Consider the following 15,874-nt stretch of genomic DNA (forward strand, 5'->3'; position numbering starts at 1 on the left):
AGCAGTTTTCTGCAGTTTCTCCCTGTTCAATTTGCTTTGTGTTTCCTCATCTAACAATGTACATCGTGAACAAGAGTCTGCCCACAATGTAATTTCCATTCCACCCACTTCCACTATACATTTTGGTGGATGATACTGTTCTGCCTTTGTTTTTCCTTCCCGTTTTGTTTCTTTGGTTATATCAGATTACCAACACGTCCACTTCATCATCGGTTTCCACTTTCCTTTGAATTTAATTGTATCTCACTTTACTCTCTTGCCCCACGTTCACATTATCTTTTGAACTTGTAAATCCTTGCGTACACAGTCTGGAAAAGTGTCCAATTCTCTGGCAATTACAACATTTTGAATTTGTAGCAGGACAATTTCCAGAAGTCGCTATATGCTTTATATTCCTGCATCTATAACAAGTTCTTTTCCCACTACCTAATGTGGTTTTCTACTTTACCTCCTTTCTCCCCATGGTTTTATCCACAACATGTAATGTAGACTGTAAAAACTTACCTTTGGTCCCAAACCCAGTATCTTTGTTTTAATTCATCTACGTAATGTGTGGTATTTTCTATTCATTTAGCGACCATTATGGATTTTTTTCTAATGCCAGTTTCTTTGAGTCCAACAACTTCTTCTGTATTTTCATGTGACATATGATTGATCAGTTGGTCCCTAATACAATTCCTTAAATCAACATGTTGCAGTGAAGGTCCACAGGACTTTACACAGGCCACATACTGATCAATTGTTTTATGTGGCAATTGTGCACAAGAGAAAAACTTGTCTTTACCACAATACCACGTTTTTTTTCCCCATAGTTCTTTTCTAGAGCTTTCATGGCAGATAAAAATTAGTCCTCTACCCTCTCATCTGCGTCTGATCCATTGTCCCATCCCTTGCTGTGCGTTCTGAATGTCAATACTTTCCTGCCCTCCACCCCCAAATTATGCTTCATTAAAGCAACTTTTCTCTTAGCCGCAAACATTTCACCACGCATAGCCTCCAGATCCGTTTTGAATGCCTCTCACAATCCTCCCATGGCATAATAGGTTACCCTGGAGTAGGTAAAAATGTGGGTGCCAGTATAATAGATTGCATGGTGACCCCACAAACAACTTAAATGCAATGACAAAACACTACAATGTAATATAGGACAGCTCTGCCATAAGTAGTTGCCCACAATTTGTCCCCTTTTTTTTCCTTTAAGAGACCAAACTTACATAAAAAATAGTTACCGTCAGCTATAGATACACTAAAATCATAAATTAGTATAATGGAAGTGGACATCAATGTTCCTTAGTGGAGAAAGATTGGTTAAACTTGGGGAATTCCTGAAAGGAACAATCGGCGCATTTGAGCTACTCGCCAATTATGCCCTCAGCCAACAGAGTTCCTTCTAACACGCAGCACTCATTCCTGCTTTAACAGAGTTTCTGGCCGATTTTAATCGGTGTAGAGTCTGAGGAAGGTAAGCGATTTATGAAAAGTTATTTCTAAGAGCTGATTCCGGTGTCGAATCACATTGCAAAACTGGGTGTCCAGTGTTTACCGGTTGTTAGCTTGTGAGCTGTGTTGAAGGCTCACAAGAGCTTGCAGGTTCATGTGCTTGGAACACACACAGAGTGCCCAATAACTGTTGCTGTTCAGGTACAATATAATTAAATAATACCCGTATGATTCAGTGCACTAGAAAGCGTTACCTTTGTTGATCCAGTAGACATATCAGTTAAAATTCCTCCTGCATGTGTCCGATGTGGCGTGGATCAGACTTGTTTCCATAGGCCAATGTATGATAATTCACACTTGCCCCACTTCTCATTTAAAGTGGATGCGGTCTGGCTCTTAAGCTCATCGGCACTGCTGCAAAGTTGCATCCAAAGATGCACACAATGTGGTGTATATATTTGAAGCTTTATGCCATGTTGAATACAAGCGTCAAACCTGGCGCTAACACTGTCCATAACTGACCTCCAACATTTCTACCCTGACGTCCCTGTCCCCTCAGCATCCTACTGAAGATATCATTTACGCTAAGTACAACACTAACCTTTGAGTGTGAGATGTTCTATGGAGAACGGAGGTGTTTATTTGAGCCTACCATTGGGAGAAATAGTATTAATCTGGTCACACGATCTACTTAAATCCGTATCTGACAGCTTTTCTGGGCAGTCTTCCGCCCACCGTTCTTAGGCCTTCTCTATGTCATCCCCTGCCCCCCAGTTTTATCTGTCTGCTGCTTTACTTGTGAGTCTGTTATTTTGTTAGTTGATGAGGGTTTTCCTGTTCCTTCAGATTCTTTGGTTCTGTATTTTTGATAATCTTCCAACATCAATTTAGTGTTGCTGAATCTTAGCGGCCAATGTAATCTGATGGTACTGTATAAGAAGAATGTATATCACCTTTGTTGGTTGTGTTAAATGTTTGTTAAAACCAAATAAAAATATTTTTAAAAGGCCACAGTTAAAGTGGGTTTTGGTATTGGGTTTGTTTCTCTTGTGAAAAATGGTCTATGCCAAATTCCAGACGCTATCCATGGAATTCAGTTCCTGTGTGTATTTACCAAGTACACGTCCAAGTCTCTGCCGTGGAATACTTCATGGCAAAATCTATTGGTTGTTAGCTTGGATCTTTGGTTTTGTCTTAAAGTGCATGAAGTTTTAGTTCCATGTAAATTGAAAATGGATCTCTAGATTTCAATGTAGCACCAATCACTAGATGGACAAAAGAGACGTCCTCTACCCAATACTACTACTGTGCTCAAATTACTAGTGGACTGATTTACTACTAGTGATTTCATCGCTTTTGGGTTTTTTACACTTCTTGTTTCCTCCTGACAATTCTCTGAGACTCTTGTCTTGTTCATGGTATCTGTGGGTCTTGTTTCTGTTATTGTCTGTCCTGTTGTGTTGGTGCTTTTCCTGCTCTGTGGTACTAGACCTAGTCTAAAGAAAAAAAATAATCATTCAACTTTTAGATCAGTGAATTTAAGTCTTGCATTAGTGCCTCTTTGAGATGTTTCTTTTAGTCTGTATGCTCTGATTGTGTTTTCTGGCAAAGGGCAAGTTGTGTGAAGCATGTGTGTTGAGACCGGGTTCAGTGAGTCAGCCTCTGATAAACCTCTCTTGGCAGTCACCACTACACCCGCTATCCATTGTTACTGTTCTGTAAAACAGCCACCACCGTTATTTGGTATTAAAACATGAAGAGTCTGTGGTTAGCAGTGTTACTCAAAAGAATAAATTGTGTCTGGTTTGATTTTTTTTTCTGGTGGATACTCTATGTAAACACAGATCCTGCACTGCCTACCACCTCACTGTTCTGCAGATTTGAACAAGGCCCTAAGTTAGCTATTGCACATTGCCAGTGCAAGTTCTGTTGGTCCCTATACCCTGTATCTTTTGGAGGGGGAATGTCTGATTATTGTGACTGTAGTGGTTAGGGTGGCACCTTTATGCATCTGTGATGTCACGTGTTGTTGCGAGATGGAGTTGCAACAAATGTGCACGATGCCACCTGTTGGTGTGCTGGAGCCATTGCAAGAGTTTCCAGCTCCAGTCTGGCTCCTGGGGAGATTTACAAGGTGTTATTCTATGATTAGGTAGCGTAACCATCCAGGCGTTCCTAAATGTTAGTAACTTCTTCTGACGGATGCTAACAAATTCCCTAGCTTGCATGACAGAATTTTCAGTTCTATTAAGGACACAGAGGTGAGGATTACGTTGTCTTTCTTCGTTTTATTTCAAATAGCCATATGAGAATTGCATCAACATTTAACAAACTAACTTTCCTGTAATCTTAGGGAAAATAGAAAAGAAAAAATGGCTATGTCCAGCCAATAGGAAGTCCTGTTACTGGTATCTGGTCCTTCCTCTCCATTTCCTATCCTTACTGCATGCTTTCTGTTTCTTGGTGTTGGACCAGCTTGGTTACTTACACACTGTGGTTGACGGTGCATGCATCGGGAGTGGTGACCGAGCACTTTACAATATTTTTAAATGAGGTAACCCATTGAGATTGATGCAGAACATTGGCTATTATTAAAGAGAATATTTGAGTAATTTCTTCCTGAATCCTCTAACGTAACCATAGGGATGAGTTCTTGTACTTGTGCTGGAGAAGTGCCACCTCATCACACAACTGAATAAACCCAGTGGGAATGTGTTACCATCGCTAAACTCTTGACAATTTTGTGATAGCTTTTTTTTTTAATTATTGGAAAAAAAGTCCACCAAAACAAGCGGACAGGCTTTTCAAGTCTTCCCTCGTTAAGAGAGGTCTATGGCGGCTCTGTGAATCCTTCACACAGGTAGCCAGGGCATAATATATCACTCTATGAATGGATGTGTCTACAGAGTCACAAATGTCATCGTCCAGTGCTAGGTACTGAGTTTTCTCCTCAATAAGGGAGTCGTTATTTGCCTACATTGTGCAAGTGTCATAGGCGCTGGAGACCAGCGTATATTTGGGTATGAGGCGGTCATTAATTTGAGGATTTTTTTTTTTTAAACTCTGGACACCAATTTACACTTTATGATCGAGGGCAGGGCCTGGGTCAATGTTCCACGTGGAGCTTGTGAATATTGAGGGATCTTGCCACCTAGACCCCTGTGGAGAGGGGCATCAAACTCCAAGCCCAGCGGGTATGTAGTAGGCTCCACGTTTGGTCGCTGCACTCCTTTGAAGTCAAAGTAATTAGCCAGGGACGCCCATCCTGAAGTCAGAGGGACGAATGATTTTCAAATGAGCGTTGGCGCCCTTTAGCGATCGGAGGACCCGACCGTGGAGCTAGGCTTTGGAGCACATAAAGAGCGGCGAGCCTCTCCAGCGGCCAGACGCTGCAAGGGAAATACCAGCTAGGCTGAAATCCAGAGCATGCCGACATACAAAAAGTATATAAGGCAGTTGGAACCCAGCAGAGACCGGGGAGACTGACCAGAGTGCTGCGGAGAAAGCGGGATAGCTGTGGAGAAAGAGGGATGGGAAACTGAGAGGAAGGATTACATATCCGTACTGGGGCTTCCCATCGGCTGGCCATTGTTGATGTTTTCCTTAGCTACTTTCCCTACGGCTATTGGAAAGGTAGCTTGTTGAAAGTTGATGCAGTTCTCCTATCTTTATTTGAAATAAATTGAAAAAAGTCAGTGTAATCCTAGACTCTGGTCCTGATGTAGAACTCTAACTGCAGATTTATTAACTTGTTCTTCCCAATTACAGGCCCCAGCATGCTCAATGTGTAGAAGTTTGCTAACTCTTTGAACAAACCGGACAAGCTCCTTTTGCCAGTGACACTTTAATGTTATTAAACTGTTGAATCTGCATAAAAAGCCTCTTAATTTTACAAAAGTTTGAACGCTGATGAGCTGTTTGTGTGTGTTACCTGTGCATCTAAACCTGCATTGTCCATCGAGAGTAAGCCTTGATTGATTGATCAGAGTTGGAAAGCAGCAGTTTCTGTGCCACATATCAACGACTGTATCCCCTTCTTAAGGGTAAGTATTTGTCTTTTGTGGGTTTTAAAATAACACCAAGAACCTAGAAGAAAACTTTGGCGCTGTTACAGTTCTAAAAAGACACAAGTAGTTTCTCAGTAGGTTAATGAATGCAGCAATAAGCACAGTCACGGGGTCAAACCATAGCAATGCTTATTTATTACTTATTCTTTTAGCCTTTTGGGGTAATAAAAGAAAAATTGACTGTGTAATATTAACAACTGATTAGTGCTATAAAACCACAAGGATATCAAAGGGTTATAGGTTTTTAGTACTTCTATCAGCCCCTACACTCCCACACCCTTTACCAACCCTGCTCCCCATGGTTTGTCTCTTGCTGAATGTGGAGACTCTTCTACTGATGGGGCAGTGCCATGGAATAGGATCCCATGCAGCGTTCAGACTGGTTCTGAGTTGTTTGACTGGGAGGGGAGTGAGGTTGTGTTTGCAGAATAGGGGAATCCGACAAAGGTTGGACAGTGTGATGTGCAGCAGGGAGACAGTTGTACCTGGATACAAACGAGGGCCACTGTGGTTTATTAAAAGTTCACAAGCTTTCCAAGTTTAATTATATGAAGTAACTTTGTCACCCAGTCAGATTCATAAAGTTTTAATAATGGTATGTGATTGTTTCTCTCCTTCCCAGCCTCAGCCATTGCTAGTGTTTCTGGTGCTGCAAGAAATGGGCTTTCTGTCAGGCCTCCTGGACTTACTCTCCCGAAAAGCCCTGCAAGTGAATCCGTGAGTCCCAAGAAGCCAGACCTTCAAGCAGCCTCAGAAGGTAATGGTCTATCGCCAATCCCTTAATGTGATCCTCCATCACTGGCTCGCTAAGGTTAGTCGAGGAAGAACATGCCTTGGGCTCACTGAAATCAGCCCTTCCTCTGCAGTCCTCTCTCCTGAGTAGTAGTCCTTAGAGCAAGCCGGGGTATTCCCTACACGGGGATGGAGAGCACGCTTTTTAGGAAATAAAATACAAAGCTGATACTTATTTGTCTGCATCTGTGCAGTAGCACAACCCAGTACAGCCCCTTGTTGCAGGGATGAGTTGCTAGTTACAATGTAGGATCGTGAGATTTGGGGCTTTAGGGATTCACCATAGAGTATCCAGTCACAGGGGATGGTGTATTTGAATCAGTTTTTGTTTTTTGGTGGGTTGGTCTGGAGATCCTAACACTAAACACGTTCCAGGTTCTAACTAATCCCTCAGCGTTCCAGTGCTTGGATACACATAGACCATGGAGGGTGTCATTCCTGCCACATCCACCGTCACTTGGAACATGTAATGGAAACCTTATTTTAGTTTGTTTTTGTTACACATATGGTAGGAAAGGAAAATGCTTATTGGTACAATTGAAAAGTTCTTTTGGCTTTGTAATACTGTAATCTGAAGACATGGTGTTGGAACAGGAATGTCTCCCACTTGGTATATATCTGGTATACTGTCTTTTTATTTTGGCGTCCCGCTAATCCAGTTGTGCGTGCAGAGGCCTAAGCCTGTCCCTGACTGAGATGTTTTAGGTTTATCCTGTGACTTAAAGAGGCACCAAGAGTACTCTCAAACACAGGACTACTGTCAGTGGATTTAGTACACACAGCAATAGTGCCACGTACAGTATTTTAAGGATCTGTAGTGTGGCCCGATTTTTCTATCTGGAGTGCTAGAGTGGGTCCGCTTGTGTAAAGTTCAGTTTTTATGCTCTAGCCCAGTCCTTTTGAAATATCCTGCACGTATGCTGATGTATGTATAGCCCAAGCGATATATGCATGTTGTGTGTGACTGAACAACAGTAATGGAGGATAGCTGGATCCATTCTGGACACCGCTGAACTGGTCTTGCACAAGATGGAAGGGTAAGAACGGTGTTCCCAGGCAGTGGAAGTGTATCGCTCATGTTCCTATAACTGAAGGAAGGCAACCTAGACAGTGAAGTGAAGTGAAGGGGTTGGGGCAGAGCTCCTTTAAGTATTCTGAGGCACGTTGGTTAGCAAGGATCAGCTGCTAAGTCTTTCTGAGCACAGCCATTTGGTGTATGTGGCAGTGAAGGGTGTATGGTGGTGGTGAGGGGTGGATCTATAGTTTGTTTTGTACTCTTTGAGCTGGGCTGATGACAGCCAGGTGTAGAAGCTTCTCACCACTCTACCTTTGTTGTGGATGCTTTAGGATGGGAACTACCCTGCTGTGAGAAGAATCGCCCGAATTCAAGGCTCTCTGGAGAACCGGCTGGAAAGGACACTTGGAAGAAATTACCCAAACCAGTTCTGCAGTTTGAGACAATAGATTTCACATCTCCTGTCTTCCATTAGTGTATAGAAGAATGATCCTAACTACCCCACTTGGTTCTAGTTCAGCGTTCTCTATTAAGGAAGTGCTTCCCACAGTACTGTAGGGTTGGCTGAGCGACCAGGGCTCGTGTCTACCTGACTGCAGGTCTTCAAGAGGTGAGGGGACCACAGTCTCTGGCTCCTGCTGAAGGAGCTGTGTGCCTGTCCACCAGGAAATCAAAATGGATTTCTGGACAGCCAGAGCTATATGTATCACACACTCCAGGCACATCCACCCGCACATATATATTTTTACATATATGTGTCAGTTACGTCCCAAAGGGATGGAGCAAATGACAAGGTTACAGGGGGACTGGCAGATTCACTAGCAGACTAAATAAAAAAATAAAAATACAAAAATAAAAACCCACACACGACAGACCAGCAGGCAACTCTGCTTGGCAGGTGACAGGCAAAAAACAGCTGAACTGCTACTAAAAGCTTTTGCTGTCACCGAGACCCCGAAATTCCAGTGAGTCAAGTTCAGTAAAGAAGGTGCAACTGGTGTACTCAACTCAGTCTTGAGGACCTTCATCACTGAAGTATGACTGGGTGTGCCAAGGTCAAATATCCAAAAGTCAACGCAAAATGTCTATGGGGAACTGGAGCCATGGGTGCGCACTCACCCAAGCCATGCCGGAGACTTCTTCAACCCCAACAGTTAAAGTTCAGATTAAGGCAAGGTTTGAGGCTTGAGTTAGTATAGGTTAGGGTTCTAGGTAAAGTGATTATTACGGTGCTGGACAGAATCAGGGTTAAAGATAACCTTATCATTAAGAATGGTTAGGGCTGGAGAGTGATCAAAGAAAAATTCTAAAAGTAAATTCAACCCACATGATTTAAATGTCTGTTTCAGTAGAAGTAATGTAGGAGGCTGGCCTGGCTTGTAGTGGGTACCAGAGGTACTTACACCTTGTGCCAGCTCCAGTTATCCCTTATTAGTGTAGAAGAGGTGTTTCTAGCAGCTTAGGCTGATAGAAGGTAGCTATGGCAAAGCAGCTTAGGCTGAACTAGGAGACATGCAAAGCTCCTACTATACCACTGGTGTCATATGCACAATATCATAAGAAAACACAATACACAGAAGTACTAAAAATAAAGGTACTTTATTTGTATGACAATATGCCATAAGTATCTCAGTGAGTACCCTTAGTATGAGGATAAGATATATGTACACAAACCAAAATTATGCAGGTAATAGCAAAAGGAAGTAATGCAACAGTGTAAAATTACAGTAGATTGCAATAGGAGCACATAGGGGCAACACAAACCATATACTCCAAAAGTGGAATGCAAACCACGAATGGACCCCAAACCTATGTGAGCTTGTAGAGGGTCGCTGGACTGTAAGAAAACAGTGAGGGTTAGAAAAATAGCCCACCCCAAAACCCTGAAGGGTAGGTGTAAAGTGCACCTACTACCCCCAGAGAGCACAGAAGTCGTGATAGGGGGATTCTGCAGGAAGAACGAACACCAGCAATGCAACAGTGGATTTCCGGACCTGAGTACCTGTAAGACAAGGGGACCAAGTCCAATAGTCGCGACAGTGTTGAGAGTGGCCAGGAGCCCAGGAAATGCCAGCTGAGGGTGCAAGGAAGCTGCCACCTGTTGGAAGAAGCTTGGAGTTCTGCAAGAACGAAGAGGACTAGGAACTTCCCCTTTGGAGGATGGATGTCCCATGTCGTGAAGAAGCTTGCAGAGGTGTTCCCATGCACAAAGACTGCAAACAAGCCTTGCTAGCTGCAAGGGTCGTGGTTAGGGTTTTTGGATGCTGCTGTGGCCCAGGAGGGACCAGGATGTCGCCACTTGGCTGAGGAGACAGAGGGGGCGCCCAGCAAGTCAAGGAGCCCTCACAGAAGCAGGCAGCACCCGCAGAAGTACCTGAACAGGCACTTAGAAGAAAAGTGAACCGGAGTCCACCCGAAGTCACAAAAGGGAGTCCCACGACGCCAGAGGACAACTCAGAAGGTTGTGCACTGCAGGTTAGAGTGTCGGGGACCCAGGCTTGGCTGTGCACGAAGGAAATCCTGAAAGAGTGCACAGGAGCCGGAGCAGCTGCAAATCACGTGGTACCCAGCAATGCAGTCTAGCGTGGGGAGGCAAGGACTTACCTCCACCAAACTTGGACTGAAGTCACTGGACTGTGGGAGTCACTTGGACAGAGTTGCTGAGTTCCAGGGACCACGCTCGTCGTGCTGAGAGGGGACCCAGAGGACCGGTGATGCAGTCTTTTGTTGCCTGCGGTTGCAGGTGGAAGATTCAGTCGACCCACTAGAGATTTCTTCAGAGCTCCTGGTGCAGAGAGGAGGCAGGCTACCCCCAGAGCATGCACCACCTGGAAACAGTCGAGAAAGCCGGCAGGATGAAGCGATACAAGGTTGCTAGTAGTAGTCTTGCTACTTTGTTGCGGTTTTGCAGGCGTTCTGAGCAGTCAGCGGTCGATTCCTTGGCAGAAGGTGAAGAGGGAGATGCAGGGGAACTCCGGTGAGCTCTTGCATTCGGTATCTGGTGAGATCCTCAAAGCAGAGACCCTAAATAGCCAGAAAAGGAGGTTTGGCTACCTAGGAAGGAGGATTGGCTACCAAGAGAGGTAAGCGCCTCTGATGTCACCTGCTGGCACTGGCCACTCAAAGCAGTCCAGTGTGCCACAAACACCTCTGTTTCCAAGATGGCAGAGGTCTGGGACACACTGGAGGAGCTCTGGGCACCTCCCCTGGGAGGTGCAGGTCAGGGGAGTGGTCACTCCCCTTTCCTTTGACCAGTTTCGCGCCAGAGCAGGGCTGGGGGGATCCCTGAACCGGTGTAGACTGGCTTATGCAGAGATGGGCACCATCGGTGCCCATCAAAGCATTTCCAGAGGCTGGGGGAGGCTACTCCTCCCCAGCCTTCATACCTATTTCCAAAGGGAGAGGGTGTTACACCCTCTCTCAGAGGAAGTCTTTTGTTCTCCCTTCCTGGGCCAGGGCTGCCTGGACCCCAGGAGGGCAGAAACCTGTCTGAGGGGTTGGCAGCTGCAGTGGAGACCCCGGAAAGGCAGTTTGGCAGTACCCGGGTTCTGTGCTAGAGACACAGGGGATCTTACACATGTTACATGGCCATGTTTGGAGTTACAATTGTGACGCTGTGCATAGGTAGTGACCTATGTACAGCGCACGTGTGTAATGGTGTCCTCACACTCACAAAGTCCGGGGAATTTGCCCTGAACGATGTGGGGGCACCTTGGCTAGTGCCAGGGTGCCCACACACTAAGTAACTTTGAACCCAACCTTCACTAGGTGAAGGTTAGACATATAGGTGACTTATAAGTTACTTAAGTGCAGTGGTAAATGGCTGTGAAATAACATGAACGTTATTTCACTCAGGCTGCACTGGCAGGCCTGTGTAAGAATTGTCAGAGCTCCCTATGGTATCTGAAAAAACTTCAGGGAATTTACGGTTTCTTTCCTCTGCAAAATCGAATTCCATCATCCAAACTTTTTCTTTGTGACTGGGGTCTTAGAACCATCCGAATAAACCCTGGTGAAGTCACCCCCGAATGTTCAACTCCTTTATAACAACATTGTTTTCCTTCATTCCTCCTGCTCTTAAATACAAGTACATCTTCTATGTACCCTAATCTTATGCCCTTCATAGGAAAGGGGTGAACGATCAGGTGGGAATAAACTGTCACCCCATGTGTCCTTGAATACATTTTGGGTGATATGGATTATCCTTGCTCTTGAATCAACTAAGAGTTTTAATGTTTTGTCACCCACATGAATGTCCACAATAGGAACACATGACGAAGAATCTCCCAAAACGGGCCTGATCTTCCTAAGGTTATGCACGTCATCAGAACAGAAATCTTCATCACCCCCACTGAGTACAAGATCATTCAACTCTTCAATGTCAGAATCAGTCTGCCTCACAATCAGATAATGTCATATGCTACTGATCTGACAACATTCTTTTTCTTCTGACAAACCTTAGCAAAACGCTCTAGATTTTTGCAGTAATTACAGGTGACATTTTTAGCTGGACAAGTTTTTCCATTTTTACCATGTAGAGGATTCCCACAACGGAAACACATATTGAATACGTGTGCTTTCATTTGAGAACCAGAAGGTTTGTTACTACTATTTTTCATGTGAAACTTGGTCATTTTCCAAGATTATTTGCCAGATTTAAGAACATTCACCGAATCTGGAGATTTCTCCTCAAGGTATTTTACTGATGTTTGCAAAATGTCAATACCTTTTGCTGTCTTGATGGCTTCTTCCAAGGATGGGTTTCCAATGGATAATAGTTTGATGGATCTTTTCATCTTTGCACTGGCAAACTGATGTCTAATCAACTGATCCATGAAATTTGCAAACTGGCATTAGGAGGCAAGTCTGCAGTGCTAGGATGTAGGTATGCACACCTTCAAGCCTTTGTTTTAAGTTTGAAAAAACATATGTCCGAGAACTATTAAACTGTATTATCAAATATCATTTGGAGTTTGACAACTACTTTATACTCAAGTACTTCAACCTCATCCAACACCAATTCAGGTAAATGCTTAAAAGCAGACTTTTTCCTTTTGGCTCTAAACCTGGAGGCACCAATTGCACCTAAATACATCTCAGATGCATCGAACCAAACTGACCATCTGATTGGTGGATCCCCAGGAGAGTCTTGAAATGGAGGTGAGTCACTGACTGCAAAGTGAAAACAAGTTTGAAAGTAGAAATGCTACACCCAACACTAATGCTACTAATATGTAGTTGTCACTGTGGGTAATGAAAATCTCAATAGGGCAATCAAAGAAAAAAAAAACTACATATGAATATTTTGAACTCAGGATAAAAAACAGCAGATCTAATATTCTAAATGCTCAAAACATCTTATATTAGTCTTCACAGATACTAGTCAGCTGACTAACATAAGTGTGCCTGCCTGTCAATGTGGTGATTCTGGCTTGAGAGGTGCTCTTGACATGACAGGCAGAATTATGTGAAATCCTTAGTGTGCTTGTCACTGTTTGAAGGATGCACAACTCAGCAGCAGCATGAATGCTCTGAATAGTAAATAAATATACTTTCAAAATAGTGGCCACAGTTTATTGCTCAAACGGTGTAGATGAGGAAATACATGTGCAGAGGTAAACAAATAGTCTCAAAATGGCAACCGCTACATGTAGTTCCCATTCTATCCCTTGAAAAACAGCTCTTGGGCAGATCAAAGACAGTCTTGGGCTGAATAGGGGTTTGTGAATCTACGGTGGCAATCACCAAGGACTCTGCATAAAATTCTCACTTGAAACTTCCAGTGAATGCCGTACAGCATAGTACTCACGGAGATGCCCAAACATTGAGGAAACTTGGAATTGGCACAGGATCCCCCTTCACATGTAGAGACGTCTGGCGAGCAGCGAGTATACCTTGAGCAGCTGTAACCAGCATAGAACTGGACTCACAATGTCCACCATCTGGGAAAGCACCGTAAGCAGGTCAGCCAGCAGGGTTCATGAGGCTGCGCCACTCATCGCCAAAATATCTGTAGTAATCGACTACAGACACAGTAAGTGATAACAAGCAGTGTTTAGTCTGATTGAATAATAGAAGATGCCCAAGTAGTACACACAGGTACTCTTTGCTTTTCCCAGCCTCTCTGTGCCAGACTGTCCAATTTGAATCACAAGATTCCCAGGTCAGAACCGGACGAGTACAATATACCACTCAAGGCTCTAAGGTCAGACTCTAGACAGTACAAGAGAGAGAAGCTAAAATGACAGTGTTTTCCATCTAGCATGAGGAAGTGAAGCCTAGGTGTCCCAAAAACTAAGCTGTGTTGTATAACACCATAAAAAAAGAAGAGAAAAAAAAAAAGACTAGATCCTTGGAATTTTTAACTGATTAGAAAGTAGGTGGTACAGGCCCAACTGCATGGGTTGATGCATGAGTGCTTAGGTCCACATTCAAAACTTGGCGCTAACCCCAATCCTTTGTGTGCCCCTTCCCCTATGCTCTCTCCCCTGGTTCTGCCGCCCTCTTCCCTCATAGGGGAACTTTAGGAGTAGCGTAAATAAGGCTCGTGCAGTTTCAATCACCCCCAAATATATATGTGAATTTCGTTTCAAGATCTGCAGCATTAACACTTGGTAGGATGGGTAAGCTCTCAGGATCGTTTGAGGAGCACCCACACAATTAGTGAGAGCCGCGGCACACTAGCATTCGTCAGAGGAGCTTTATCAGTGTGTTTGGCAGCACACCTGTTCAGCCTTTACTTTGCCGTTGCCTGAAGACTGCCAGTTTGGAGATGATGCAGTTCCAGCCAGACTTGTCCCATGGTGGTCGTCAAGATCAACAAATGTAATCAACACAAGGATACTGGATAGTGTCTCCTCCTTCAGGGTAGGCAACTCTTCTTCCCTCTTAGGAGGCAGACAGTTCGCTAAGTGCGGTAAGGCCTGGAGACCCTTCAGTGTCTGGTGGGTCCATGGAATCGGAATGGCCCTCATGGGAACAACACTCATTTGGTGGGGGGTTTTCTAAGATGACACAGTGCCTATAATAACTTAGCAGTGTTTAAATTGCAACTGCATTTGATAGCTTTAGCTGAAGAACCAGAGCTCCCTGAAGCTTTTGCTTAGGCCCATATTGCTCATTCCAATTGGCTGTGTGTTAACTCCACGCCTTGATTACCACTTGAAATAAGAGTGGCCCTTTCACTTTCTTTGGGTGGCAGGTTAATGTTTTGGGTTGAGGAAGGTTCCCCCGCCAACATGAATATCTACTGGATCACAAGCGTAGTGTGGCTGCTTCACCTCTGCTGGTGCTACCTTGCCTTTATCAAGCAAGGGTGTCCGAACCAGACTCAGAGAAGAAAATGTGCAGTGATTTTGGCTTGACTGTGACACTCTGCACAATCTGTCTTAGGATGTGAAGAATAACCAAGCCAACAGGAGCAATGCAACCCCTCTCTCCGGCCACAAACCTTAAACCTGGCCTGCAAAGGATTGACAAGACAAGATATCAGGGAGACAAATGCAACCCAATTATGATCTTTTAGGGTGTGTTTACTTGGCCCACATGGCTGTTATAGGAATATTGCCTTTCATTTGCCTCAAGAGGGCTGGTGTCCTAACGTGCATTACTGATTACCATACAATAGCCTAAGTTACTACTGTACATCGATGTGCAGTATTGCATTGTTTTAGGTGTTCTTTAATAGTAAAATAACTTATTATACTCTGATGTAGTGGATGACATTGAATGTCTCATTAGGTTGGGAGTTTCAACCTCACACCACTTCCCTGAGTAATCGCTGGCCTGGTCCTCTTTGCTACGGAGGGTGGGGTGCTAAAGGGGTGCACTTGGTACTCAGGGAACCACCTACCTCCTCTTCAATCTGGGTTGAGAGGCTTGGAATACTGAGACCCTCAAGGCTCCTCTTTGCCCCACACTATTCAATCTATAGATATATCTCAGCTTGCTAAGCTCCACCCAATGTTTGGATGTTCATTTACTACATATGCACATGATTCACAAAACATCACTCTTAATGGGGGCTCCACATGGACTAAACTAATTTCTATTGTCGTATGACAGGTCGTTTTCAGAATCAAATCAAACTCCTTTAAGATGAATAGACGAATCATTGAAACCAGTCAATGGGTAATATGTAATATAATATATAATAATATATAATAATATAATATATAATAGTAATATGGAATATTACTAAACGGGAGATCTGCAGAGAAGCTCCTTGTCCTTAGTTACATTTACCAAATATTTCCTCCTTGATACTTAAGCTTGGGTAAAGCATTTGTATGTATAGTCAACAGATTTTCAGGTAGTCCTCTCTTCTTGCAGGACTTTCCCTCAAACACACCTAAAATCCCCTTTATTCCGCATCTTGGAAAACTGTGGCTTCTCTGGCTTTATCCGTAGTGTGCCCTACAAATACCCCTGAATGTCTGACAGGCTTGTCTGTACTAGTTTGTTTTCCTATTACAGGAGGCTGAAATGGGAAGAATTGTAGAAGAAAAATGTCCATCTGTAGTATACTTGTGGCAACAATTATTGATACATTCGTCCATCT

The 15,874-nt window shown here is 43.8% G+C and overlaps 1 protein-coding gene across 1 annotated transcript in view; it reads left to right on the forward strand.

Moving 5' to 3' along the window:
- Positions 1–15,874, forward strand: part of LOC138260930 (uro-adherence factor A-like) — a 312,276-nt gene that overhangs the window by 156,506 nt on the left and 139,896 nt on the right. Inside the window, exon 4 of the mRNA XM_069209459.1 lies at positions 6,130–6,264. Within this exon, the coding sequence (XP_069065560.1) occupies positions 6,130–6,264 (135 nt within the window). The remainder of the gene's footprint in view (positions 1–6,129; positions 6,265–15,874) is intronic.

Source organism: Pleurodeles waltl, chromosome 2_1 (genome assembly GCF_031143425.1).
Source record: "Pleurodeles waltl isolate 20211129_DDA chromosome 2_1, aPleWal1.hap1.20221129, whole genome shotgun sequence".
Taxonomy (NCBI): domain Eukaryota; kingdom Metazoa; phylum Chordata; class Amphibia; order Caudata; family Salamandridae; genus Pleurodeles; species Pleurodeles waltl.